A 27,784-nucleotide genomic window follows, 5' to 3' on the forward strand; every position below is an offset into this window, starting at 1 on the left:
CATCTTTGCTACCGAAGCACAAGTCTCATCATAGTCTTGACCATATTGCTATGCAAATCCTTTTGCAACTAGTCTGGCTTTGTATCTTTGAATACTTCCATCTGGATTGTTCATTCACTTTGTATACCCATTTGTTTGCTATGGCCTTCTTTCTTGGTGGAAGGTTGCATAATTCCCAAGTATTATTATTATACAAAGCATCCATTTCTTCATTCATAGCAGTTTGCCATTCTGGCTTGTCTACTGCATCTTCGAAGTACATTGGCTCTTCTATAGCCATGATGGTAGTCATAAGAGCATAGTTGGTGGTTTCAATGTGAATTTCTTTGCCTTTCTGAGCATATGTCAATTTGGTTGGAGATCTCTTTCCCTAGTAGACCATTTGAGTTGATGTGGCTCTGCTTGGGGTGTTTCTAGCAATTCTTGCTCTCCTTCATCAACCTTTTCTATAGATGACTTTGAAATCAATGCGTCTATCTCCTCTGTGTTTGAGGTTTTCCATTCAGATTCCTCATCAAAGATTACATCTCTAGAGATAATGAACTTGCAGTTGATGGGATCTTACAACATGTATGCTTTGCTTTCTTCACTGTAGCCAACCATGATGCATTTGCACTGTCAACCTGAGATCCACGTTCTCACTCTCACTTTCCACTCAGGTGCCCTAATGCCTACATTGTTTAATGGTGAGCTTTCCTCTCAGTCGCATAATGGCGCAATCTAGTCTAAGGACGTATATAAGACTACCGGTTTCTAAGCTCAACTGATAGAGGACCTCACTCCAGAGCAGGATGAGGACCCTTTGATAGGACTAAAGGACCCTAAGTCCCAACCTCACATGCCTCCACAATCCATTGAACTTGGACATGAGGACCCTCATCTAGCCCCTCAAACTACTGAGCCTGGACCTAAGGATCGTGAGTCCCTTCCCCATCCATTTATTGAGCTTGGACCTGAGAATCCTTTAACTACATTAGAGCCTCCTAGTTGAGTTGAGGCACATTGTACTCTTGGAAGTTTGTAATGCATAATGACGTTTAATGAAATTCATCTATATACAAGACTCTAGTTTGTAATCCATAGAGCAAGAGAGAAAGAGATATATATATATATATATATACTTGACTCATGAATATAGATGTATCTATTACAAACTTTTAATGACAAACTGTTACAATACCAAAGAAACTGATTCTCCATTGTTGTTTGTAAATGATAAAAAATATAGTTACAATGCTAGTTATGGCTATAATTTTAGAGCCAAAACTATTGTAGAACTTCTCTGATTCCAACGATATGAGCCTAGAAAGGTTCAACTACTAGAGCAAAGGTGAAATCAAAACATGGAAGAGAAGGTGGTGGACAAGGAAAAGGCATAATAGAAGCTCCTTGGTCAACCTTCTTCATAGGATCATCCTAGGCATTGGATGCCAACTCTTCATAGCATCCACCATCCCCTGAGTGGCACTAATTGTCTAATAATCATCAGTTTGTTTGACATTATAATGTATAATTTTTATCTGTTGCCTCACAATTGTATACTATGTAAATAATCATTTCGTACCTATCATCATGAACTTTGAATTATTTCAATAATTCCATTTGGGATATCTCTACATAGAATTCTCCTTTCCATTCGCTGCAATACTTATCAACATGTAGTGTTAATCAATGATTTATTCAAGAATAAATAAAAAACATTGAGTCATATTCAACTCTTTGTTTACCTTCTTGTTATTCATAATGAATGAGAATCTTTTTGCAGCACTACCCTCTGTCTCCACTTGAATGTCTTGGCATAATTAAGCAAGTGTGCAGCATTGTCTGAGTAATATAATTCCCAATAAATTTTCATTCTCGTTCATGGTGATATCCACTGCTTCATTCTCAGGACCAAAAGAGTTCAAAAATCTTGATCCATTGGAACCAATTGGTTCCCAATCATTCTACTACATTTAGAGTAAAATGCTAATATGAAATTTTGAGTGGCAATCATGTACTTAAGTTTAATGGAGTTGTGCACAACCTCACAGTATACTTGGTTGTATGTTATCATGCCCCAACCATAATCCAAGAAGTCAAGAATTCTTTCAGCACCATTTGCATTATAAGTGAGCATTGTCTTGCAAATCTTGATAGAAATTTTATTGAATAGATCTACAAAGATTGTTATTGGCATGCAAATAGTTATTTTGTTGATTCTACTAGCAATCCCTAGCCATAAGGATTATTGTACTTCTAAAAATAGCCTAGCTCTATATGATTCTATTACAACACCATGAGGAATTGGCCAATCAATGGTATTTCATGCTGGGAGAGCTAGTTTCTTCAGCACACCATGTGTGTTGGCTTTATCCAATAGTTGGTAAAAATGATCATAGAAAAAGACTCCTGATTGAGCTAATTGTGTTGTTGATCTACCTTGATATTGCAACTCTCCTATGGACCCATGTCACACATCCATGAATCCTAAAATGCATTTGGTAGGCTGCCACTGCTCATAAGATGAAGGATAGATGATCATATCTCAAGCTCTATAAGGCAGAATCTTGAGCTTCATGTACCAAAATGGAGAGAACAATGAGCTCTACAAAGAAGAGCCAAAGAGCTAAATAAGTTGCTTTAAAAGGAGAGCTTATGCCTTGATGGAACAAGGGCTTACACTCTCTCACAAAAACTCTCCCATACCAAGAATGGATCTTGCAGATCTCTCGCTTAGAGATGGAGGGTGCCTCGCACAAGGAGAGCTTAGTGCCTTGGCAAGAAGCAAGGGGGAGAGAGAGACAAACAGACAGACAGACAAACAGGCAGAGAGGAGTGCACACCATATAATGACCTATACACTACGTTGTCATGAACATAATCCTGAATATATACATGAGAACCCTTAGGGCGAGCATTATGGTTTGCCCATAATGCCCTTAAGGTGAGCTTAAGGTATGGTGCAATTTACACCATCCTCAAGACGAGTGAGATTCCTGCAAGAATATAGCATGTTCATGTGATAGAGCCCATTGATGTAGAACACCATCAGATACACACTAACCATAGAGATGCCCACTAATCAGAGTGAATTTCCAAGCTTTCAAGGCTAATTGCTCGTGTTTGTCTCTTGGCATATAGTTCGACAATGTTCCTTGGGACAAAGAGTCCATCAAGTCAGCATACTCACTTTCATAGTAATCAACTGCAAAGAGATTGGCATCTAGAAGCTTAGCGACAACCCCTTGAGTTTCTTCTGGTATAGGCAGCCTCAATAAGCAATCGGCTCCCACATGCATTTTACCAGGCTTATGAATGATTTTAAAATTGAACTCCTGAGTTGTCCTTGAATAACAGTCTTATTGATCAAATAAAGCAAAGCTTGATGATGATCCACATAGAAAATAAATGGATTTCCAAGCAAACAATGACGCAATTTCTTAACACACTAAAGAGCATTCCAAGAACTTCATGTTGAGTAGTGCTATTATTAGATTTTGTTGGTATTAACAACCGACTAGCATAATTGGATAATCCAATCCTCCATCTAGTTGTGCCAATATAATCCCTAGTGCATACCAAGAGGCATCAACATGCACATGAAAAATGACATCCAAGTAAGGTTGCCTCAAAATGGGTCTAGTTGTAGCCCGACTTTTCAAGTCATGAAATACAATAGACAATTGGGTAGTCCATTCAAACTTGCCATCCTTCTTAGTTAATTCATGTAGTGGAGCTACAATCTTGGAATTTCTTTTATAAAAATTAATGAAGCCCACAAAAGGACGTAATTGAGTCAAATTTCCCAAGTTCTGGCATTTGTTGAATGGCATAAATTTTACCTAGCTATGCAAGCAAGCAGTGTGCTCTCTAGCAACTGTGCCCTCTCTCCTCATCTCCACTCTTCTCCTCTTCCCTCTTCATATTTTGTTAGTGGCTTGGAGTCTGTACTGTGGACTCCTGGGGGGTGTTTTGAGTACTCATCATGTATGTGTATAACTCCTGAGGATTGGGAGGGTGCCCCAAAATGTTATATAATTGCTATAATATGGCATCTCGAAGATCAGGCGAGGCTCCTGAAGAGCTTTCTGGCCACATGATGAACTACAGAAAAGAAGAGAAGAAGATTTCCATCATGCATTCCCTCTTTCCATCATGCATTCCCTCTTTCCATCATGTATGCATTCCCTCTTTCCATCATGCATGCCCTCTTTCCATCATGCATGCAATCCCGTGATTTCCTTCATGCATGCCCTCTTTCCATCATGCATGCAATCCCATGATTTCCATCATGCATTCCCTCTTTCTTTATCCTGCCCTCATGCTGCGGTCCAATTTCCCTCATGCAATCACTTATTTCCATCATTCATGCAATCCCTTATTTCCTCACAAATGCTTAGGCATTGAAAATTTGACTTAAACATGCATGCAAGGGAAAGGAGAAAGGAAAGATAAGGGAGGATTGGAGAATGAAAGGAGGAGGGAGAACAGAAGGAGAAAGGGAAATGGATTAAGGAAAAGGGAGAACGGAAAGGGAAAGGGAAGGAGAAGGGGAAGGGGATTTCCATCATGCATGCCCTCTTTCTTTATCCCACCCTCATGCTACAGTCCAATTTCCCACATGCAATTACTTATTTCCATGATTCATGCAATCCCTTATTTCCTCTCACGAATGCTTATGGCATTGAAAATGTGCAAAGCCCAAGCAGAGATGCTAGCACATTTAGGAATTAGCACCATTGTTGCCATATATAACTCTATCTGGCATCTTCAAAGGAAGAATGAGGATCTTCATGATAAAGACAAAGCATTGGACTTGGAGTGACATAAATTAGAAGAGTCACTCTGTAAGCTAGCTAAAACTAAAAAAGGCTTGGAAAGATCTATATACAATCAAGCTCAATGAGCCATAGAGAAGGAACGAGAGAAGCCAGAAGAACAAGTGCAAAATATGAAATAAACACGTTGGGATCGAAGGATAGGAAAAGAAGGTACTTACATAACATGGATGAATGGTGGTGCTAGAAAGAGGAGAGTTTGGCAGGCTACAAGGTTGGCTATCAAATGTTCCAATGAAATTACACTCTTTTGTGCTAGATTGTTTGTGACTAATTTTTTCTTGTGTTCTTCTTTAGGAACTTACATGGAAGATGTGATGTGAAGAACGGAAGAGGATGATATTGACTATTCATATGCTCTAGCTAGTTTATTGAAGTGAAGCAATGTCATTGGGATACTAAGGGACCCAAGACACAAGTGCCTACGTGTGCAAGTTGTTGAAGAGGTGTTGAAGGACTTCAAGCATATTGTGGATGCAAAGTTGTACTTGCAGCTTGTGATATTACTAGTGTAAGTCGTGAAGCTTATGCATCTATTTTCAAAATTTTCAAGTCTTCTATTTTGGGAAAGTATAAGAAGTCTACAGTGCCCCTACCCACACCTTGGTCTATGAGACGTGCATGGCGAGAAACAAACCAACATGCAAGAGAAATGCTTGGAGGGTACCATTGTGTAAGGGGCACAATGACTTGGAAGAGTCAAAAGAAAACTAGCTTACAAACCTTTGAGATGAATGCTTTCAACAATGTCTACTTAGATGTTGAGAAACTGCAACAAGCAATGGTCAAATTCTATGGCATGAGAGAAGATAGTAAGAGAAAATCCATTATAGCATTGCACTTTACTTAGTTCATCTCCTATATCATGTTTATCCTAATGATTTCTCTCTTTTGTTGTATGGATTGCAATGGAAAGCTCACATTTGTCATCAAAATGGATGAAGCTAAATTGGTGAAAGAACACAAGTTCAAGAGAGTGAGCATCTGCATTATAAATAAAGCCTTAGCTTTTGTTCAAGGGAACAAGGAAGTAGACCAAGATTTATCAGTGCAATTAGAGAAAGATATATGGTGGCTTGCAGCATTTGAGACTCCGAAAGAGTGCCATGAGACATTGAAGTGGGTCGAGATAGAATAGGAATTCCATCGACGATCCAAAGACAAGAGGAAGGGCAAACACTGACAGTTGATGGCCATGGAACATTTTGAGTTGAATGGTATCTTGCTGGTGATTTGAAAACCCTCAAATGCTTGCATGGTTGTGATACAGGGGCAAATGCAATGAACATCTGCCTTTATTGCATGTGTTCGCAATGTAAGCAAAAGGCTGGCTTACAATGGGATAATGGCATTCTATCTTGCAGCCAAATGCAAGCTCCCAATCGCGATAAGAAGGATCCAAAGTGGGATCCCATCTTGCCCATCCCACTAGAGAGAGTACACATATGTACTTTACATGTAGAACTACACGTACTTGATAAGTTGTTGTATTTGCATCTTGTTTTTGCTTGGAATTTATTTTCGCAAGAAGTATCTGCATGGTGCATTGCAAAAGCTGAGAAGTTGCTATCAGAGATGGGATTCCATGGAGTACTTGTCAAACTTAAGGAGGATAAGAAATTGTCTAGGGCAACACAGAATCTTCCTGCAAAAGTGTCCATGGGTGGAGGGAAGGCAAGCAGATTTCTATCGAACCACAACCTCGACAAAGGCAAACATACATTGCCTTAAAGCAGTTTGGGTTGGGAATACTGGAAAGCATTGTGTGAATGCACGACCAATAAGGCTTCTCATCCTCAAGTAGCAACTTTGAGAGCTAAAGTATGGACAAAGGTAGATGCATTGATAAAATTGCTTCGCTAGGTTCAAACCGATGAGATATATTATGAAAGGTTCAGGATGGCTGTGAAAGCATTTATGCAATTAATGGTGGTGAAAGCATGGGGAGAGTGGCACATTATGCATTACATGGTAATCTTGGCACCATCATAATATTTGGCACTTACTTTATACAAAAATTTTGTTGCTAAAATGATGCTCATCATGTTTGTAGCATATACTTTATTAGGACCATGGTTTGTACAAAATTGGGGCCCTTTGTCCATTTGGAATACACAAGGCATGGATAAGTCGCACTATAGAGCCAAGGCAGCCTACTTCAAGAACTCAAGGCATGGTTGTGGTGTCACTCATAGCAATGCATTGCATGAGATGTTCGACTGGGTTTTTAGATGTTTGCTAGGTAGGACTTTGAAGTCTGAAAAGGCAAAGGCATCAGAACTTGCAAAAGCAGTTCAAATTGTATCAAAGAATAGAAGGCATAGTGCTTGGAGAGCATCCATAGGGAGTCGAGGAGTCACACATTGGTTGCAAGCTAGAGTGAGAGAAGGGAGTAGATGGGTCCAACTAGCAACAGAAGCTATGGTATAATTGTATACATTTATGAAATGAATATATTTCTTATTTTTACCACAATTTGTATACTCACTTTTGAAGATCTTGCTTATTTTGACCACAATTTGTGTACTCACTCTTGGAGTCCAAGGTCTGTGTGAGGTAACGAGGTTGGGGAAGTTGTGGACAAGGTGAGGAGGGGGAAGAGAAGGGAGGGGCACCAGGTGGGGCGGGGCAAGGGGGGGGGAGTGGTAGCAAGGGCGGGGGGAGGGGTGCGATGGTGGGATGGGGGGTATGGGGGAGGGCGACGAGTGTGGGCAAGGCAAGTAGGGGGGAGGGCAATGGGAGGGAGGGCGATGAGGGTGGGGGGGTTTTGGAGATATAGGGCGGGGGGGCAGGGGGCACGATGAAACCCTAAACGTAATTAAAAGGGGTGTAAAAAGATGATGGGCCTATATAAAACGTTTTTAAAAACCCTAACTCTCATTATTCAATGGGACAAGTGAAGAACACAGCTAGATTCATAGGACATTGCCTCCACTCTTCCTCCTCGAGCTCCACGACCTTCATGGCATCTGTGCACATGAACCTATTCGGGTCTGGTGGTGCCTCATTAAACTCTCGTGAGCCCTCCCCCAACTCTCGTGAGCCCTCCCCCAACTTTCATGATCCCTCCCCCGACTCTCATGAGCCCTCCCTTGACTCTCGTGAGCCTTCTCCTCTGCAGTCTTATGAGCCCTCCCCCAAGCCCTGTGAGCCCACTCCCCAATCTCATGAGCCTTCTCCTCCTCCCAAGTCCCATGAGCCCACTCCCCAGCATCGTGAGCCCACTCCCAAGTCCCCCAAGGGCATGATCCTTCCCCTCAACATGAGCATGAGCCTTCTCCCAAGTCCCAAGAGCATGAGCCTTCCCCTCAGGCTTCCCCTTCACCTTCCCCTCAACCTTCCCCTTAGCCTTCCCCTCAACCTTCCCCTCCCCATGAGAGGACTCCCCTGATTGAGCAAAATGTGTTTGAGAACCTCCCTAATATCGAGAGGCTTCCAAATAGGGGTCAACACACTACAAGAAAGAGCACGATCTTCCCTCTCACGATGATAGAGCCCATTATGGACATGGTACATGTGCCCGTAAATAGGATAAAGCACATGTCGAGGAAGCCCCATCCCAAAAAAGGATAAAGCTCAAGACATCCGCAAGAGGGGGATTCAGAGGAGGATCAGCACAGAGAAGAGCAACACAAGAAGTTCAAGGCAAATAAGAGGTCGTGGAACCATGTTTGGGTACCTGTACAACCTCCACCACAAGAGTCAGGAAGCCATACAGAGCAAAGCCCCCTTTATATATATCAAAACCCAAAAAATTAAAACTAATCATAAAATCCCCAAATTTTTTGAAAAACATTTACCATGAACTGAAAGGAGAAAACATCAAAAGAAAAAACATTTGAATTTAATTGTCCATCATCTTTTGAAACAAGAACTAGGATTTGACAAAAAATTAAATGTTGCACTAGTCAAACACATTGTTAACAATCTTCAAAGTTGTAGGAGGAATGAAATTGGCACTATGCATGCACTTCTCCACACGGCAGCTGATCTTACCACCATTTAAGGTAAAGTAGAAGGACTCTGGCATGCTATCCTCCATGACCAATAGATGTTCTCGCACATCCCTTAGATTCCATTGCGATGTGATATTCACATTCTTGACATCTCCCTCTTCAACATCAATAGACAAACTTACCCCCGTATTGTCTTCATCTCATTAGAGTCTAGGGGAAGCCACCGGCCATTTGTTTTCTTCTAGCGCCTGTACTGAAAAGCTAAATACAACATTTGGCATGACAAATGGTATCCAATAACCACATTGTCTTTACATGCATGACATTGAAACACATCACCCGTTTGGTCATCTAACCTGGTTCCCCAATTCATCCCAAGTAAATCTTCAAGAGCATGTTCATCTACACACTTGCAGGACCACATAGTTTTTGTCTTATGCATATGTATATTCTGAAACAAAGAAGCAAAAATGTGTAGAGGCATAAACCAAGATAACCTTGCCCATTTGGATCCAAATGTAAACTTCATGGCCATGCCCACATCCTTTGCAATCTTGTCCTTGTACGATTGCAATGTCCTCGAATCCACATTGTTGCAATCCATGTCTTGAAGTTGTGGTGGTGCAATGGTTTGCAAATGGCCATAGCTTGATGTTACAGTATACCAATACACATTGTTCATTTGCAAGGATTCCAACTTCTCCCCTACATCATTTGCTTACCTAAATCCTCATGAATCGCAATGACCTTGCCTATCAAACATGGGTTAAGGGGGGGGGATGGTTTGGGTGGTCCCTAATGTAAGGAAGAAACCAATAGGGGCTCTCTGCATGCCTTCCCACCCTCCACCCAACATACTATTGCCCCACACCTTCTAGCACACTCATTGGTACACCTCAAATCCCTCTCTAATCCCTTGAAGTTAGGAAACATTAATGGAGGTCCTTTTGAGACCCCGTTTCTCCCCTTATGTGAATGGCTATGAACTCAGTCAGATAATCCCAGAAAGTTTCTACCATAAAGTTTTGAAATGTTGATGGTCATTTCTCAATCCAAAAGCCATAACCCGAGTTGCATAAGCACCCCACTTGATGATGAATGCAATCTTACATTGATCTTTTGGCACTGCAACAATGATTTGATTATAGCCAGCGTAACCATCCATGAATGAATACATTTCATGTCCTCCAACCTGATCTAAGATCCCATCTATCAATGGTATTGGAAATGGGTCAAGAATAGCTTGAGCATTCAACTTTTGATAATCCACACATACTCAGAGTTTATCATTCTTATTTGGCATTCCCACAATGGGAAGCCAATCACGGCAATCAATAGCATAAATGAACCCTCCTCAAAGAAGTTGATCCAATTTAGCTTTTACCTACTTGGCATAATTCTATATCCTTGTTGCCGGATTGGTTTGCCATTTGGTACCAAAGGAATTCTATGTTGACATAACTCAAGCGGGATTTCCCAAAGATCATTGTAATTCCAAGCAAAAACATATTTATACCTAGTGAAAAGTTCTTTAACCACCTGAAGTTGCTTGGAAGAAAGATTAGCACTTACTACAACAATTGTAGGCTTGTCATCCGTGCTAAGATTGAGTTCTTATGCCGGCTCTAGAACTTCTTGTGCCTGCGTCCGTCAGGGTCTTGGTATATTCTCCACTCTCTAAGTTTCCATTTGATATGGAGGGTCCACACTTGAGGTGGTAGCGAATAAATTTGGGAGGAAAGAGTTCTCCATGAGATGTCTGGTGGGTGTAAGCACCTCACCCAGCAAAGCCAACTCTCAAAACAAAGCAAAAATAAGTTCCAAGTCGTGTCATAGTGGTTGGTGTCTCTGCGAGTTCTCTTTCCCCTTCAATATCTTCAGTAAAGTTGCATGGTAATAGACCTTTCTATTTTACAATTTGCTTGGTCTTCATTTTTTGCTTGATATCAGCTCCTACTTGAAAGATAAAGGCTCATTGCCGATAGGACGGATTTGCAACTCCATCAAGCGTGATTCCACATATTCAAAAAACGGGTCTACAACTTCTAAATCCTTAGGTCGGTAACAGCTCGGTATCCTTAAGGGATTAGTGGAAATGCACACTTCCTTACCTTCAATTTCGATCATCATTTCCTCTGATCCCCAATCATGCAGCACCTTAGCAATCTTGATCCAAGGCCGTCCCAACAAAATAGGATAGGCATTTGCTCATGGCAATCACAATGAGACTAACAGTGTAGTGAATGCCTCCTACAAAGATAACGTTGATATGCCATTTGCACTCGCAAAGGAGATGGCTTGAAAGTATTAAACTTCGATCGTTTTGCAATGTCTTCAGAAATGATACACTCCTAAACCACCATCCACCATCACACCTATGTTCCTTAACTTTGACAGTTAATGACTGGTACTTCTTCATCCACTACAAGTTTATCAATGACAGGAATGGTAACCAAGGAATCTTCATCCACTAGAGGTGTATCAATGAAAGGAATGATAACCAAGGAATCTACATCCTTCGGTTGTTCTTCAGGCTCCTTCATTCATTGTGCGAAAAATTCATGGCAATATGAAGCTATTCACATCAGTTCAGCAAAGTAAGACTTATCTTCATGCTCTTGAATATTTCCCATGCTTAGGCTAGCTCTGCACTAGAGATTAATGGAGTACTCGATTTCTGGTCCAAATTTTGCTCTTTGGACTTGAAGACTCACTCGATTCAGTTATCGAAAGGGGTTAGAGCTACTCAGATGGCATCTCACCTGTCGATGCATTGCTCTTCAATTCTCTAGCAATTTTAGAAAGTATCTCCTTTTGTGCCTTCCAATTCATATCTTTGGCTGAAAAATCACTATCTGTAGAGGTTGCAACCCAACTCTTTGACCTACTGATCACTTGGGCCTCCACCATGTCTAGTATTTCAACCACGACTGCTCGGCAATCTAGACCCACTTCCTTCCGTTCCATATTAGTTTTGAGGAATTTCAGATGTTCATCCCAAATTGGACATTGAGAACGCAGATGATACTCTCCACAATAGAAACATCGAACTTTTGAAGAATATGTATTCTTCTCCTTGCCTTTGTCTTTATTTAGCTCGGTGTCAGTTGTCACCTAGTTGGCAAATACTTGACGATTTTCTTCATTGAACCAACAATCACATTCACCATGTTCAAGTGTTGCAATATTTGTTTTTGCAATCATCCTTAATGAGTCCACTCCTAGAACACTTGTGCCATTTCTCATTGCTTTGCCTGGCTTTCCACCTCCACGAATGTCCAATTCATTCAAAGTTCAATGCCTTCTTCAGCTCGGTTATCCTTCTTTGCGGGTACTTCTTCAGTGTCACTGTTTGCATATTTCTTGTTTGTCTTTCCCTTAAGGCCTTTACCCTTTTCCAAAGCTACAGCTTAGTCAAGAAATTCATCATATGTCATAGCCGGATTTACTATTTCTAGCTTGCACAAGTCCACTTGGGTGCACCGCATAATCAGTCAGGCTCTCATGGACTTGTCATCTGGCATTGTAGTCAACTTATTGATAAGAGCCCGCATCCGAAAAACAAAGTCTTGGACAGACTCGCCCTTCTTTTGTTTGAGTTTGCTAAGCTTGGTGCAAACATCTTCCTCATTGTTCCTTTCTGAACGAATGCAAGAATGCCTCACACACAACATACCAATTGAGAGAATACCTAGTTGAAAATTGGTTAAACCATATCTGTGCACTTTTAGCCATTGTACATGGGAAATAGTATTCTTCATCTATTGTGGCACCATTTATGACAAACCCACAAGAAACTTTGTAGATGACTATACGGATCTTCATCATCGATGCCTTTAAAATTTTAGGATTTCACCTCAATATTCTGCATAGCCTTGGATTTTCATGTTCGCTCCACGGGATCTTCCACTTGGTCAGCTCCATAAACTGGGTAGGCATGACATCCACTCGGAAGAGCAGAATCTCCAGATCTCCATCTATCAACATGGATATTGCTCTGAGAGGTAACCTCTCATGACCACCTTCATGTGTATGAGGTCATCAATGGCGGCTGATTCTGAGTTAATCCATAGGAAGAACTTGAGCCCTTAGATGTGTTGAAGGTCGAATAAGTGGTATGCCTTTCGACCAAGTAGGCCTTCTACCCATAGGAAGAGGAACTCAGGAGAGCTACCTTAGATGCTCTATGTTCCCTCCTTCCGGTGCTCGATGGCATCTATCTCCATCAGAAGCACGCCTTTCTTCAGTTATGTTGGTTCTCAACAATGTGCAGTAGGCTGGTTTTCCTCGATCATGTCTTTCTCGACGGCATCCTTCCGGAGGAGCAACCAAGTATCAAAGAAGCCTTTCTCTTCTTTCATTTTATCATAATCCTCATGCTCATGTTGATGAGCAATAAAGGAAATGGCTAACCAATCAATGTGCAGTAGGCTGGTTTTCCTTGATCATGTCTTTCTCGACGGCATCCTTCCGGAGGAGCAACCAAGTATCAAAGAAGCCTTTCTCTTCTTTCATTTTATCATAATCCTCATGCTCATGTTGACGATCAATAAAGGAAATGGCTAACCAGTAAAGGTCCAAATTCTCTGTAGAGAAGAGTGCTTGTACTTGCCATGATGGACCCTCACCTACCGATCTTCTGGAATGCCATAGCCCATTATCAATGGCTCATCCTTCTGACTCTGCATAACAATCAACTTCCACCCCTGGGGGGTAGCGAGACTGAGTCTCTCCTTGTGCTCTGCACTCTTGTTCGACAATTGCTGCTTCTACCTGCCTCCTTCAGGATCCCAATTCTAGCTCTGAGATTGCACTAGCTCTCATGGTTGGATGTAGCCAAATTCCTTTCACTCTAGAATCCCTCGCGCCTGACCACATATTTGTTTTCTTTCTGAGCATGTATCAAACATTGACTAAGTCCTGAATTAGCCAACTGGCTAATTGGATGCTCTCTGTAGTCCACTCTGGTCTTCAAGCATGTCACCAAACGATGACACTCATCTGTGGTCACTTGGAGGTATTTCTTGTAGTAGCCCACTACACCCAACAACTACTTCAATTTGTCGCTGGTCAACATGAATCTCTCTCAATGACTATGCACTCAATCCTAATCTTGATAAACTCATTCCACTCAATTCCTGTAACGAATAGCACGTCAATACACAAATTCAATTGACCCTTCCCCAATACGATCGCCAAATGTTGACGGTCTGATTTGCTCACTTCCCGTTGGTTAGCTTATGGGTGCTTGGTGCCAAGAGTTCCTGAACACTTAACCCAATCCGTGCGTTGCTCAAATGAAAATGCTCACTCTTGCAATCCTTAGTGCGCTATGCATGCGAAAGTGCTCGGGTGTAATGAAAACGAATGTCAATAGAAATAACTTAGAAGTCGAGGTTGCTAATGAAAGAAAAATCGTATGATGATGGGGAAGTGAGCGTGTAACAAGTAAACAGACAACAAAGAACAAAATAGACAAGTTGGAAGCAAACCACACTTGAATTAAAAGAACAATTTCTTTATAATAATGAAGCTGCCTCGGCTTGAATTGAGCACTCAGTTATGCAAACTCCTATCCTATCTAGCTAAGCCACAGAGAGGTCATGAACATAAATGTCACTCGCATGTCTTCTTTGTTACTCGCACCTTTTCTCTGTCACTCGCACTCAATTATGCAAGCTAAGCCAAAGAGATGTCATGAACTAATAAATGTGACTCGCACCTCTTCTCTGCTATGTAGACTAACTGTAAACCCGACTTTTATTACACACGCTCGTGGTTCGTTGGATGGCTGCTCCCCATTGGTCTACTGCCCTTATCTTCAAGATGAATACTCCTCGGACTCATGGTCACCACCTTAGTTGCTATTGTCGCTCCCCGCTCAGGAAGTTGGCCAATGATGTACTCGACTGTTCACCAATCATGGGCACCACTTGCTCTCGTGCTTGTGTTAGTACGTTCACACATTAGTACGTTCACCTGTGTTTGCCTGACCCAAGAGCCAACAAAGCAAAGCAAATTATACAAACTACTTCACGAATGTACTTAGCCACCAATGTCCTTATGAGCAGCAAATTCTTAAGGAAAAGATGCATGTCCTCACAAAAGAAGACCCAAGGTGTGTGGACACACCTTGAGAAAAAGTTGGGGGTAATCTATGCGAACTACCTGAATGAAGAGACATCACAAGCCCAGAATGAACAAAACGAAGGCCAAGTAGCAAACAACAAGAAGCAAAGGACAAAGAACCAAGTTAGGCCAAGTGTAGAGCAAAGCCAAAAGCAACTCTTTTGCCCACATGAACATAGTCTTCCCCTTCCGAATCCAAGGTAGTCATTGCTACAACATGCCAAGGCAAGTCAACAAGGATCGTCAGTGCCAAAGATTTGCCACCACATCAAGAGTGTTAGAAGATTTCAATGCTTGCTTGATGACGCCTACCCTTGTAATAGGTAGGTGCAAATGCAAGTAAGTTGTATCCACCATATATATGAAGTGAATGGGTTTTTAAACTTCAAGAAAAACTGCTGCTGTCAGGTTCTTGTCAGTCACAAGTCAGTTCATCATTTCCCACCCCAAATCCCACTTTCAGCTAATCAAATGAGATTTTTATCTATTTTTAATTCTCATTCAGTATCGTTATAAACAGGGCTTCTCATTCCTCCATGACAGTCAACATCCTTATCCTCGCCCCACATTTACAGGAGAGATCATCCCGCATGATCCCAATGGCACCATAAACCTCCTCAGATGCATATCCAAAACATAGCAGGACTAGGTTAGGATGAAGAGTACATTTTTTATGGTGCATTGGATATAATCCAAACTCAGACAATGGTCAGGCAATTCATCATGTTGCCATGTCAGGAATTTGAAACAGATGCAGGTTAGCTAACCTTATCTCAACTTCAAGAAAAGAAGCAGCTCAGTATCTTTTGCATTTGCTCTACATATCTGCCACAGACCAGAGATAAGCCTCTAGCTCACTAGCCTTTTTCTCATTCTGCCTCTTGTAAATGTCCCTCTCAAAACCTGGAATAAAAATGACCCCAATCAATCAAACATTCTCCTAGGATGGGGACTCACATCATTCAAAAAACTTGCGAGGCGAGTGTTAGAATCTTAAGAAGAAAAGTAAGAAACAAGTACCAGTGCTGCGATCCACACCATCCCAATGACGACCAGGTTTGATGCCATAGCGGTTTGGAGGGGGGGTAATGCCACGCTTTAGCCAGCTATGCTTAGGAATGTCCTGAGGGACAATAAATCCTGAATCCTTCATCTCTGTTCTCAGCCCCAGATCTTCCAAAACAAGCTCACTAGTTTTCTTCTGTATGAACACCACATGAAGACGCTGTCAAAGAGCAAAATTCTACTTCCCAAACTTGCCCCTTACAGATCTACTGGATTAATTCATATCCAAGTCTGTACATAATTTTGAAAAGCTCATGCACTGGATGCTCCATAAAAAAACTTCACAAACTCACCTTTACCAGGTGAGGCATAGGATCGCCCCATCTCAGCCTTTCTTTGAGATGTTTGTCTAGATCTGGATCATCCCTGCACATCCAAGGCTGTGTCAGTTAGGGACCATGGCAAGAAAAACCAAAAAAGCTTTGAGAGGGTGGGGGGGGGTCGTGGGGGTAGCATTGTTTAGGATCTGACTTCAAAGAGTTTGCATGAAGCATGGAGCTAGGCAATGCTTCACACCTTCATGCAGTCCACAATATATATAAATGCAAAGAGGAAGCGAGCAGTACTCATTGATACGGCAAAGAGCATGGCACTTGAGAGTATCCCTTTCTAGGACATTAAAGAGAAAATAAAGCTTGTTGATAAAGCTACAGATAGTCTTTTTTGTTACTATTAACAGCAACACACTATTTGACTTGGAGAAGAGAGAAAACAATTATTACCGAAGGTGTTATGGAAAGAAAATCTTGTATCACTGAGTTGAGAAAACCCTGCACTGTTATATCTCTAGGGATTTCTTCAAGAGCTTGAGTAGCAGCAAAAGTTGAGTGATTTTCTTCAGCTTAGATAGTAAACTAAACACTAGAGTGCACTGTGGAGGAGGAAAAAGCTAGTGCATGCAAGCTAGACCCCCAGGGTTAGAAATGTATCACTGCCCTCTTAGGTAAAGGAAGGGCAAGGCGACTGGTTTTAGGGAGGAATCAGTGATTGGGACATTGTCCTATGAACTTATCTGGAGAAGAGTTGGATAGGGAAGGAAAATATGCAATGAGTGTGGACGCATGAGGAAGAACCTGTGGTTCTTCATATGCTGGCACAGTCAAGCATCGATACACCTCTAACATCTCCGAGCCATCAAATGAGGAGACATGTTTTTTCCCCACAGAGAAAAAAATACTTTTTATTAATGCTTGCAAAACCAACCATACAAATGAGTAATCTGTGAAGAACCAGCCTTCTCAAGAATCCAAATGTGTGCAATGCATGCAGAATTTGAATGCCAATTGGCCCTCCAATGGGGAAGAGCGCCCTCGTGAGAGTACTTGTTTCTATTTTCGACCTACATGCAAGGTATGTGTAGGATGGCAGATGAATGCAATGTGAATGAAGAATGCAATTGGGGGGACCCCGTTAGGACACCCCGTTCCCTGTCCAAAGACCCCAAAAATCAGAGAAAGCCCTTGCCCTCAGAGGCTCTATGTTTTAGAGATTGCGTTCCTGAAAGATTAGCCCTTCCTCCTACGATGTAGAAACATGATGTCGGACAGACTTGCGCCGCAGATTGCTCCCCCAATGTAGAAACAGGATGACGGCCAGACTTGTGTTGCAGATTGCCACTTTATTTCAAATCTTCAACTCCGCCTAGAGTATTATTATCAACAAAGGGTATGCCAAGCTAATCGCATAGAGATGCTACTTTGTGCACTTAAAAGGCATTTAGAAAAAGACTGTTAAAGACCTAGGATATTGCCAAAGTAGCAATGTTGTATCAAATGCATCTTAAAGGCAACTCCATGTGAGTATTTACACTCATTTTTGTATGGATGTGTGGGATAACCCCACCACTTAAGTTCATATGCAATGCACTTCAGTGTGAAATTAATAATTAGGACTGGGTACATTAATGAGACATGTGCTCTAATAGTACTTGTCTTCTAGTTGTAAGGAACAAATCATGCATAGTGTAAAGTACTTATTTGGCTTCTTTTATTAGAAGACTATCCCTTCCTCCACAAGTTTCAAATTTTCATGAATGGATAGATGTCAATGTGAGTAAAGAGTGAGTGAGAGAGAGCAAGAGAGAGTGAGAGCTGGAAGCTTGGAAGCTGAAAGCTTAGTTGCAATAGAAGAATGTAAGAGTACTTCACACTGAAGGAAAAGATAAGGTTTTGTCCTAGTGACAAAACCTTAGTAGTCACTAACCATAGTTAGTGAACTAACTGCGGTTAGGGGGAAAAAACTCTTAAAGAGGGAAAAGTGCCCCTAACTAGCTTATTATATTACATTGGTCACTGCTGAATTATATCTATAATTCTAACACCTCCCTGCAGTGCCAATGTCATGTACAAGGCTGATCAATCACCAAACGGATATAAGTTCAGGGCACTGCGAAATGCCTCAAACTTTTCACGTGGTAGTGCTTTGGTGAAAATATCTGCAACGTTGTCATGTGTGGACACAAAGATCATACTGATCTCTCCTGCATGCAACTTCTCTCTGACGTAGTGATAGTGAACCTCGATGTGTTTCGTGCGAGCATGAAACACTGGATTCTTTGCCACTGCAATGGCACTCTGACTATCAGTAAGAATTGGAGAGGGACCCTCCAAAGACAGATGAAGATCAGCAAATAGACGTCGCAGCCAGACACATTCAACTGTTGCTGTGAAAGCTGCCCTGTACTCAGCTTCACATGATGAGGTAGCCACTCTAGATTGTTTCTTGCTCAGCCATGAAATACAAGATTTACCCAAAAAGAAACAATTGCCACTAGTGGACTGCCTAGTGTCATAATCACCAGCCCAATCTGAATCACTGTAGGCATGCATCTGCAAGTCACCTCCCCTGGGAAATAGTAAGCCAAAAGACTTTGTGCCCTGCAAATAACGGAAGATGCGCTTAACTGCCTGCCAATGCATAGTTTTTGGGCTGTGCATGTACCTTCTCACCTGAGATACTGCAAACTGAATATCAAGTCTAGTCTTGCAGAGATATACGAGGCATCCAACAGCCTGACTGTAAAGTGTGGCATCAACTGATTCTCCTGCATCATGCATTGTGAGTTTCAGCCCCGGCTCCATAGGAGTGGCTATGGGCTTACACTCTTGCATGTTAAATCTGTCCAAGAGTTTCTGAACATACTTGGACTGAGACATAACAGTGCCACGTCTCTCATGAGAGAACTGGATCCCCAAGTAAAAGTGAAGCAGCCCCAGATCTGACATGTCAAAGTTGGTCTGCAAATCAGCTTTGAAATCTGCAATTTTTGCTTCATTGGACCCTGTGAGCAGTAAGTCATCGACATAAAGAAGGATGACTAATATTTCCCCCCCATCCATCTTGATGTAGAGGGTGCTCTCAGTAGGACTATTGTGCAACCCCTTGCTGGTCAAAAAGGCATGTATCTTGGCATACCATGCACGAGGGGCCTGTTTCAGCTCATATAAAGCTTTGTTGAGCTTGCATACTTGAAGTGCATTTGCTGTAATTTCAAAGCCCGGAGGTGGTTTGACATACACCTCTTCCAGCAAGTCCCCATTTAAGAAGGCTGTTTTGATGTCCAACTGATGAACATTCCACTCAAAATGTGCAGCCATTGCAATTACTGATCTGGCTTCCGTTTGACTTTGAATACCCATCGTGTGCCAATGGCATGTTTACCCTGTGGCAAGTCCACAACATCCCAAGTCTGATTTTTTGCAATGGACTGCAACTCATCGTGCATGGCATTCATCCAATGCACATTATCCTTTGCCTCTTCAAATGTGGCAGGCTCCTCCTCATCAAGGAGAGTACCTGCATATGCTGATTCCACTGAATTAGCACCTTCCATGTGCCTTGCTGCACTGCGAGTCCTGCCAGATAACGGAGCATCAAGTTTACTCTCCCTGAGAGTCTGTAACTTAGGACTGTTTTTGCTGCATGTATGTCTGCAATTTCTTGCTGCACCACCTGTTCCACTGCCTGTGGAGGGGGCAAGACATCCTGTGGCGGAACTGAAGCATCTGGAGGTTGCTGTAAATTCTGATTTGGATCAGAAAAATCAGCAGGGGAACCCAAAGCAATGGGTAGCAACCCCTCAAAGACATCCTCTGAAGACGAAGGCATTTGAAATTCAGCCCGAGTGTGAGCTGAATTTTCAGAAAATATCACATCTCTAGTTACTATGATTTTGCGTGTAGCAGGATTGTAGAGACGGTACCCCTTGCTTTCTGCACTGTATCCAACAAATATGCATTTGATGGCTTTATCTGACAATTTGTGCCTTAATTCAACTGGCACATGTGCATAAGCAAGGCATCCAAAGACTCGGAAGTGATCCACTGAAGGCTTCTTGTCATTCCAGACCTCAAAATGAGTTTTTGTTTTTAAAGCCTTAGTGGGAGCCCTGTTCAAAATGTAGTTGGCACACATCAAACCCTCTAGCCAGAATTTATGAGGCATGTGTTTGCTTTTCAGCATACATCTATCCATCTCCATGAGGGTTCTATTTTTCCTCTCAGCTTTGCCATTTTGCTGAGGGGTCAGCCTGACTGTGAGCTGATGCACAATACCCTTGCCTTTGAGAAAAGCATCAAATTCTGCAAACAGGTATTCCCCACCTCTATCCGTGCGCAATGTCTGTATCTTGAGTCCGGTTTCATTTTCAACCATGGCTGAGAAGTGTTTAAACACCGTGAACACTTCAAATTTCTTTTTCAGCCCATAAACCCAAGTAAAATTGGAGTAGTCATCAATAAATGTAACGAAGTAGAGATGACCACCCAACAATGGAGTCCTCATGGGACCACAGACATCACTGTGTATAAGCTGCAATTTGCGGACAGCTTTAACTGAACCATCCTTCTTGAAGGGGAATCTATGCATCTTACCTAAAATGCACCCTTCACAGGCATGTGGAGGAGGTATCTCAAGAGGTGGCAATGCATCAACCATTGAAAACTTCTGAAGTGTCATCAAGCTGTTGTAATGCATGTGGCCATATCTGGCATGCCATAATTCTGCATTTTGCATGGCAGCTGTAGAGGTAGAAACTGCAAGAGCATGTGCTGCTCTTTTCTCAAAAATATCAAGCTGAAAAAGCCCACGCAGCAAAGTACCAGATAACCTTAAGGCATAGTCAGCTTCCTGTCTCGGACAGCACATTTGTCATCCTCAAAGATGACCTGAAATCCCCCTCTGTTAAGAGTGGACACTGAAAGGAGATTTTTGGTTATGCCAGGCACATATAAGACATCTGAAAGTCTGAAAATTGAGCCATCAATGGCAGTGAGCTCAACCTCTCCTGTGCCACGTACTGAATATGATGAGTTGTTGGCACAAGTGACTTTCTTACCAACGGGAGGTGGATGCAAGGAAGTAAAAAGACACTTCCTAGAAGTGATGTGCTTGGATGCACCGCTGTCAAAATACCATGTGTTCAATGTTTCATTAACACTGAAAGCAGATGCATCTGTAGAAGAGTCATAGCTGCAACTGCTCTGGAGTAGTGACTGTAGCTGCACCAACAACTTGTCCCGCAGCTGCACCCTGTGCACGACCTCTTCCACCTCCTTACTGAGGAGGGGTAGCAGGTGCAATATTTGCTGGTCGGATCTCATCCCCATTGACATAATCCCATAAATTTCGAGAAATCAGAATATTACGTACCATGAAACTCAAGAGGGAGTAGTTGGTACCATCCAACTTATCTTCTTGTGAAAGACCACCGAACTGGAACTCATTCTGATTTTGATGGGCCATATCTGAGAAAAAGATTGAAGCAGATACAAAGCTGAATTCCCTTACTGGGAATGAAATGCATAACTCCCAAAAAACACAGCCAAGCACGGGCTATAAATGCAACTTAGATTTCTGTACTTGCACTGTCAGAAATCTGTCCAAGCATCAAAAACTCTCCAAAATCTGCCAAAAGTGCTTCAAACACTCCAAGAAAGGCAGTATGAACTGAATACTCCAAAAAATGCTCTCCCAACACAAAAGCCCCAATTTGTGGCTTGAAATTGCAACCAGAAAGGGGCAAAATTACTAAAAGCCCCAAATCTGCAATTTTTGAACAAAAGCCCCAAATTTCAGACTAGATCTGCAGATCTGTCTGTAAAAGCCCCAAATTTTAGACAAAATCTGCAATTTTTGCTCCAGATGTAGCTCCGAAACTACACAATGATTGTAATGTCTGCAAGATACAAAATGCCCCAAATGTACTCCCAGAATATTGAGCCAAACAATGGCTATCTGCAAAATTTTCCTGCCATAGAGCACCTGCTAGTTCTCTTGTACGAAACCAAGGAGCTACCTGCTGTACGGAAGCAGATTGAGTACGGAATCGCTGTACTGAAAACAGTACAAAAGTGCCGTACAGTTGGTACGGCACTGTACGGATTGTACGGCAAGCAGGTACGACGGCAGGTGTACGTGCAGGTACGGAAGTGACGACGCTGTATGGCGAATCTGTACGGGGCTGTACGGCGAATCTGTACGGCGCTGTACGGGAGCTGTACGGCGAATCTGTACGGGCTGTACGGCGACTGTACGCGAGTTGTACGAAGGCTGTACGGATGCAGTACGTCGGGATTCCGTACAGTCGTACGGACTGTACGGACGAGTTGAAGCAGGTGGTAGCTTGAGGCAAAGGGCTGGAACTGAAGGGAGCAGGGAGCTCGAAGCTCTTGAACCTGCTCTGATACCAAATGTGAGTAAAGAGTGAGTGAGAGAGAGCAAGAGAGAGTGAGAGCTGGAAGCTTGGAAGATGGAAGCTTGGAAGCTGAAAGCTTAGTTGCAATAGAAGAATGTAAGAGTACTTCACACTGAAGGAAAAGAAAAGGTTTTGTCCTAGTGACAAAACCTTAGTAGTCACTAACCATAGTTAGTGAACTAACTACGGTTAGGGGGAAAAAACTCTTAAAGAGGGAAAAGTGCCCCTAACTAGCTTATTATATTACATTGGTCACTGCTGAATTATATCTATAATTCTTAGAAAACTCTCAATAGCTGATTTAATTTCTTGCAATTTGGAACAACTCATAGGAGCCAATTGTATGGGACAAGGAATAAGCTTGATGGTGTTGAAAGAACCTTTAAAATGAAGTTATTAAACATAAAAAATTAGATAGTTCAAGTAGGGTGGCCTTATCAAACATGATATGGATTTTTAATACTCTACATGATCACTTTGCTCATGTGTCTACTATATTCAAAGCAACAGTGGGCATACGATCTTTGTGCTATTTTGGATTGTCGAAAAAACCACCAAAATAAGAAGTGCTTTGATTTGAATAGTTTGAGGTTTTCTTTTAGTTCTATAAGATAACAATTGCTCTTGAGGGATGTGCAGATCAAGAGCTATCTCCAGTAATTTTGGAACTATGTGAGGTCAAGTGTTTGGGAAGGATTTGTCTTGACAAACATGTAGGATGGTTGGAGGACCCCATAAAATAACTTGTAGAGAATGGCCATATGATAACTTAAAGTAGCTTATAGAGAATAGACATAAGATAACTTGGAGGACCCCGCCAACAGTGCCTTGTCGTCTTTGTCGTGGTTGTAGAGCTTCTCCCTAGCTTCTTCCTATAGCAGTATGGACCCAACTCCTCAAAATTCAGAGGTTTGGTCCTCTATTCTGCTGCCACAGCCATAACAAAGCTTTTGAAACTCTGAGGTAGCCTCCTCCGTACCATCAAGGCCAAATGGCACGAGTCCACCTTCTGACCAACTGATGCCAATTGATCCCTCACCACCTTGACCTTCGTCAAGTGGCCATGTACCAAATCTCCTTCATCCATATCAAGGTTGTAGAGCTGATGCTGAAGAAGCAAGATCCAAGATGCGTTATCTGTCTCGTACAAATTCTTTAGAGTGGTCCACGCCTCTACTGACGTGTCGGCCATCTGGATGTGAGGAAGCACAGAGTCTACCATAGTCCCTATGATCAATGCCAGGGCATAGGCATCTTTGTCTTCCAACGCTTCGAGCTCCTCTCCGTCTACTGCCGTGAGTATCTTACCCTATCTGTCCACCATATCCTTTGGCTTCGCCTCCACTCCCGTTGTCAATTTCCACAGCTTTCGAGCCACTAAATGACTCCGGATCTTCACCTTCCAGATCGAGTAATTTGACCCATCCAATTTCCCAGACTCTCCAAAGTTAGGGATAGTGAAAGAAAGAAATCTAGAGGAGGGGGAGGAAGGGAGAGCACAGGCTGAAGAGGATGAAGAGATCGACATCTCTGTTGCTAAACCACACAGCAAAGTCGAACAAACTCAATCTTCAGTAGACCCAAACTCTGAACGCACCTGATTGAACCTAAGTCACCCTCCTCGCAAGGGCATTGTCCTCCAGCCGTGGAAGTCAATTCCCAAGAGCTTCTGAATCAAGGTCGTCCTTATTGCAAGGTCCCTCCATTCAGGCTCCCACAACTGTAAGCCTCCTACTTGGGCTCTGATACCATGTTAGAAATCGACCAACAGAGGGTACGCACAACGGAAGACTAATAGAATAGCCCAGGAGCTCACACACTATGGTGTTGGATGTGGAATCACGAGCTTCTTTAACTTATGTGCATAACATAGATGTGCAGACTTATCAATAGACAATGTACCAACCAGATATAGAAGACACCAAAATAATATATTTCCGTCCAAAGCTATGGACACAATACAAAAGAGAGAGATCCAGATTCCCACCAATGGTGCGGTCCACTGATCTTACCACAAGGTACTTCTCCTATCTACCGGCTATCTCTAGACTCGAGCCCGCGTGCTCCACCTCGAGCCAGATTTTGGTGGCGTTCCATTCGTGTTCCAAAAAGCCCCAGATTGGTTAACTGCTGTGAGTCACATGCAAAAATGAAGAACTGTGCCTGTGAAGGGATAGTGCATGTGTGTGAGGTGGCACCTGTGTGCACATGCAAGGTGTGCCTGCAAAGTGATATTTGTGCTTGCAGGGGGTCAGTGTGCCACATGGCACTGATGAGGTGGCAGCTGACTGGATTTGGTGAGGTGGTAAGCTGGTGATGTGTCACTGGTGATGTGGCATGTGCCACATGGATGCTGACATGCTAGATCAGATGATGTGGCAATCGATTGCCACATGACTAACCTATGGTCCAGTTGACCTAACCACAGTCAGAACTTATCTGCCATGTGGCAAAAGCAACTCCTAGTCTCATCTGCCTCCTGGATGTAGACTTGAGGGTGTGAGTATAGCTGCTCCTGCTGCTCCTCTGATGGCTGATCTGTTGGATGAGTAATGAGGCCCAGAGCCTCTCGTTTTATAGGCCCAATGCCTGCTGCAAAAACCGACCAGGGGAGGGGCAAAATAGCCGACTCAGTCAGCCCCTCCCTGGCCGGCTTGTCTGCCACAAAATGCCCCTTTTGGGACTCTCTTTTCCAGGGTAGCCCTCTTTTCAAGGCAGGATCCCAGCCCCTTCTGTCTGCCTATATAAGGCTTGGTTGGCTGGCTCCAACCAGCCCAACCTGCCCCTCCAAGATGGCCGACACTTCTGCTGGTACACTCGCCATTAATGCACCTCCTTGCAGGACCCATTGCAGGTCATGAACCTGCCCACATTCTCTGCCATGTGTGTTGCCATCAATACGCCTATGATCCTGCTGGATCTGCCCTCTGCCAGGCTCTCCTTAGCCACGTGTGCAGCTTCGTACTGGTCCCTACTGCTGCTGAGGTCAGCCGCCCTGTCCACACAGCCCTTCTTGCTGGTTTCCTTGTACAGGCATGTCCTCTCCATCTATGGACAGCCACATGGCATTGCTGTACCATTTCTCCCCACCATGGTGGCCCTGATCTGCCAAGTACTTCCTCTCTCTGTGGGCATACCTTGCCCTAGGTCTCGCTCCCCCATGCTCTCCTCATTTGGGGGCTTACAGATGGGGAGGTGACCTTTCCAACAATCTCCTCAACCAATTTCACATTATCAGATCACAATTCTACAATGCATCAAAATCGTACTTGCAAGTCTTCACCTCTTGCTTTCCTTGCCAGCCTACTGACTAAACGAATCACGGCCAAACAATTATTTGCCTCCCCTACTCTGCAATGCATCACCCAATCTCACCTTAGTCAGCGTTAATTAAACGCAAATATTCAGTAACAAAATTGCCCAACAAAAACTTGAGCTCTGATGGGTTCCTCTAGTAGAAGGTATTCTATTCAGCCGATGCTAACGTGCTTCCACTGTCTCACCTATGGCTCTAATACCAAATGATAAAGACTCAAACGATTTCTACAAAAAAATAGGAGAATCATGGGTGATTTGCAGTATTTTTGCTCACAGCCATTCTCTGCAGCACACATGCGATTCTTGATTTTCCATACGTTTCGATTCCAGTGTTATTTCTGCATAGTCCCCAATTCCCCTCAGTACATTGTATGTTCTGACCTTCACATAATTTTAGTAGGTGGGTATACTTTCTGAAGAGGAAGTCTGAGGCATTTGGCAAATTCAAAGAATGGCTAGCAATGGTGGAAAAATGAAACTAGAAAGAAGCTAATACAGGGGACAAAAATTTTGTCAAAGCATTCAATCAGTTCTGCATCTGAAAGGGGGATCAAGCGTCAGCTTACTACAGCTCTTACTGCATCCCAGAATGGGCTAGTATATTGCAGTGTATCTACGACATTCCATCCTGACAGAGATCAGGATGACACACAACAAAGGAAAACTCCAAAAAGGCCAAGAAAGCTCAACTTATCCAGACAATAACAATCAGAGAGATGTTGGTGGTCAGGCATTTCTGTAGATGGATAACATGTGCAATCTCATTACCTAGAAAAGTTTCTAATTAAATCAATGATTTTTGTGGGTCATTTGCTACTGGAGGGACAACGCAGCACAATTCGCAGTTTGGTTTTGGGTGTTTCTACTAGTCATTTTAAGTCCGGGTGCAACAACATTAAAGAAATACCCCGCCATTCACACCTGACTTTCTCAATGATGAAAGGAAAAAAGGATTCACATCGTCACACCGATCAACTTCACATAACAATAACAAAATATTCATACAATGTCAATGACTGAGTGCAGGTTCAACATCAAATCAATCTGACAAAGAAGAGCAGAACACATACATACAACTTTAGATGCCAAAATAACTATACGTGCTCGCCCAAACAGTAGAGAGAGAAAATACTAGCATACATTGTACCTGGTTCTTGCAAAGGGTTTCAACTTCTCCAATTCTAGTTCAGCCTGCTTGTCCTCAGCTTGTTTCTTTTGAGCTAGTCCTTTGCCCCATTCCAAAGGTTTCTCCTGTAAAAGACAGTGAAATGCAGTCCAAAGACCTTCAAGAGATTGGATTCTATCAGACCTTAGTATAATCATGTCAAGCAAGTCTCTGTGCAACCTATTTTTAAAGCAATGATCTAGAGCCCTGTCAGTCTATCTACCAATATTCAAGTTAAATATCAAAAAAACCCCAAAAGAATGTATCATAACAGCAATTGCATGTGCACCTTTCCATCAATGACAAGATTATATGTAAACACTCCTGTCAATAATAGAGTCTGTATAATAAAAGAATTATCATGAAGCATGTTTCCTTAAACTGAAAGCGACTCATGCATGTTTGAAGCCTTTTATTACCTTCACACCCATAAAACTGGCTGACTATACACCTTTGGCAGCAGCATCCAAGGGTTCAGCTGATGATAGCTGAAAATTCTTTCCTTGCTTGAAATGGCTGCAAAGGGAAATTCGCTCTCTCATTGGGTTTGTATGCTAAAGGCTACTATTTTGCTTCCTAGATGTCATCAATAATTAAGGAGCAAAACTGGTTTTAATTGTGTCCAATAGAATTATTG

At 42.5% G+C, this 27,784-nt stretch overlaps 1 protein-coding gene across 3 annotated transcripts in view; it reads right to left on the reverse strand.

The window, feature by feature from the left end:
• Nucleotides 1-15,273: 15,273 nt before the first annotated feature.
• The window catches only part of LOC147897848 (pre-mRNA-splicing factor of RES complex protein), a 41,644-nt gene continuing 29,133 nt past the window's right edge, over nucleotides 15,274-27,784 (reverse strand). For all 3 annotated transcript variants that reach the window (XM_087380470.1, XM_087380469.1, XM_087380471.1), the window contains 4 exons: nucleotides 27,130-27,233; nucleotides 16,264-16,336; nucleotides 15,926-16,106; nucleotides 15,274-15,808 (listed from right to left, as the gene is read on the reverse strand). In XM_087380470.1, coding sequence (XP_087236596.1) covers nucleotides 15,723-15,808; nucleotides 15,926-16,106; nucleotides 16,264-16,336; nucleotides 27,130-27,233 — 444 coding nt within the window. In that variant the 3' untranslated portion in view covers nucleotides 15,274-15,722. The remainder of the gene's footprint in view (nucleotides 15,809-15,925; nucleotides 16,107-16,263; nucleotides 16,337-27,129; nucleotides 27,234-27,784) is intronic.

Source organism: Dipteris shenzhenensis, chromosome 10 (genome assembly GCF_047967505.1).
Source record: "Dipteris shenzhenensis isolate YYH24624 ecotype China chromosome 10, Dip_SZ_1.0, whole genome shotgun sequence".
NCBI classification, from domain to species: Eukaryota; Viridiplantae; Streptophyta; class Polypodiopsida; order Gleicheniales; family Dipteridaceae; genus Dipteris; species Dipteris shenzhenensis.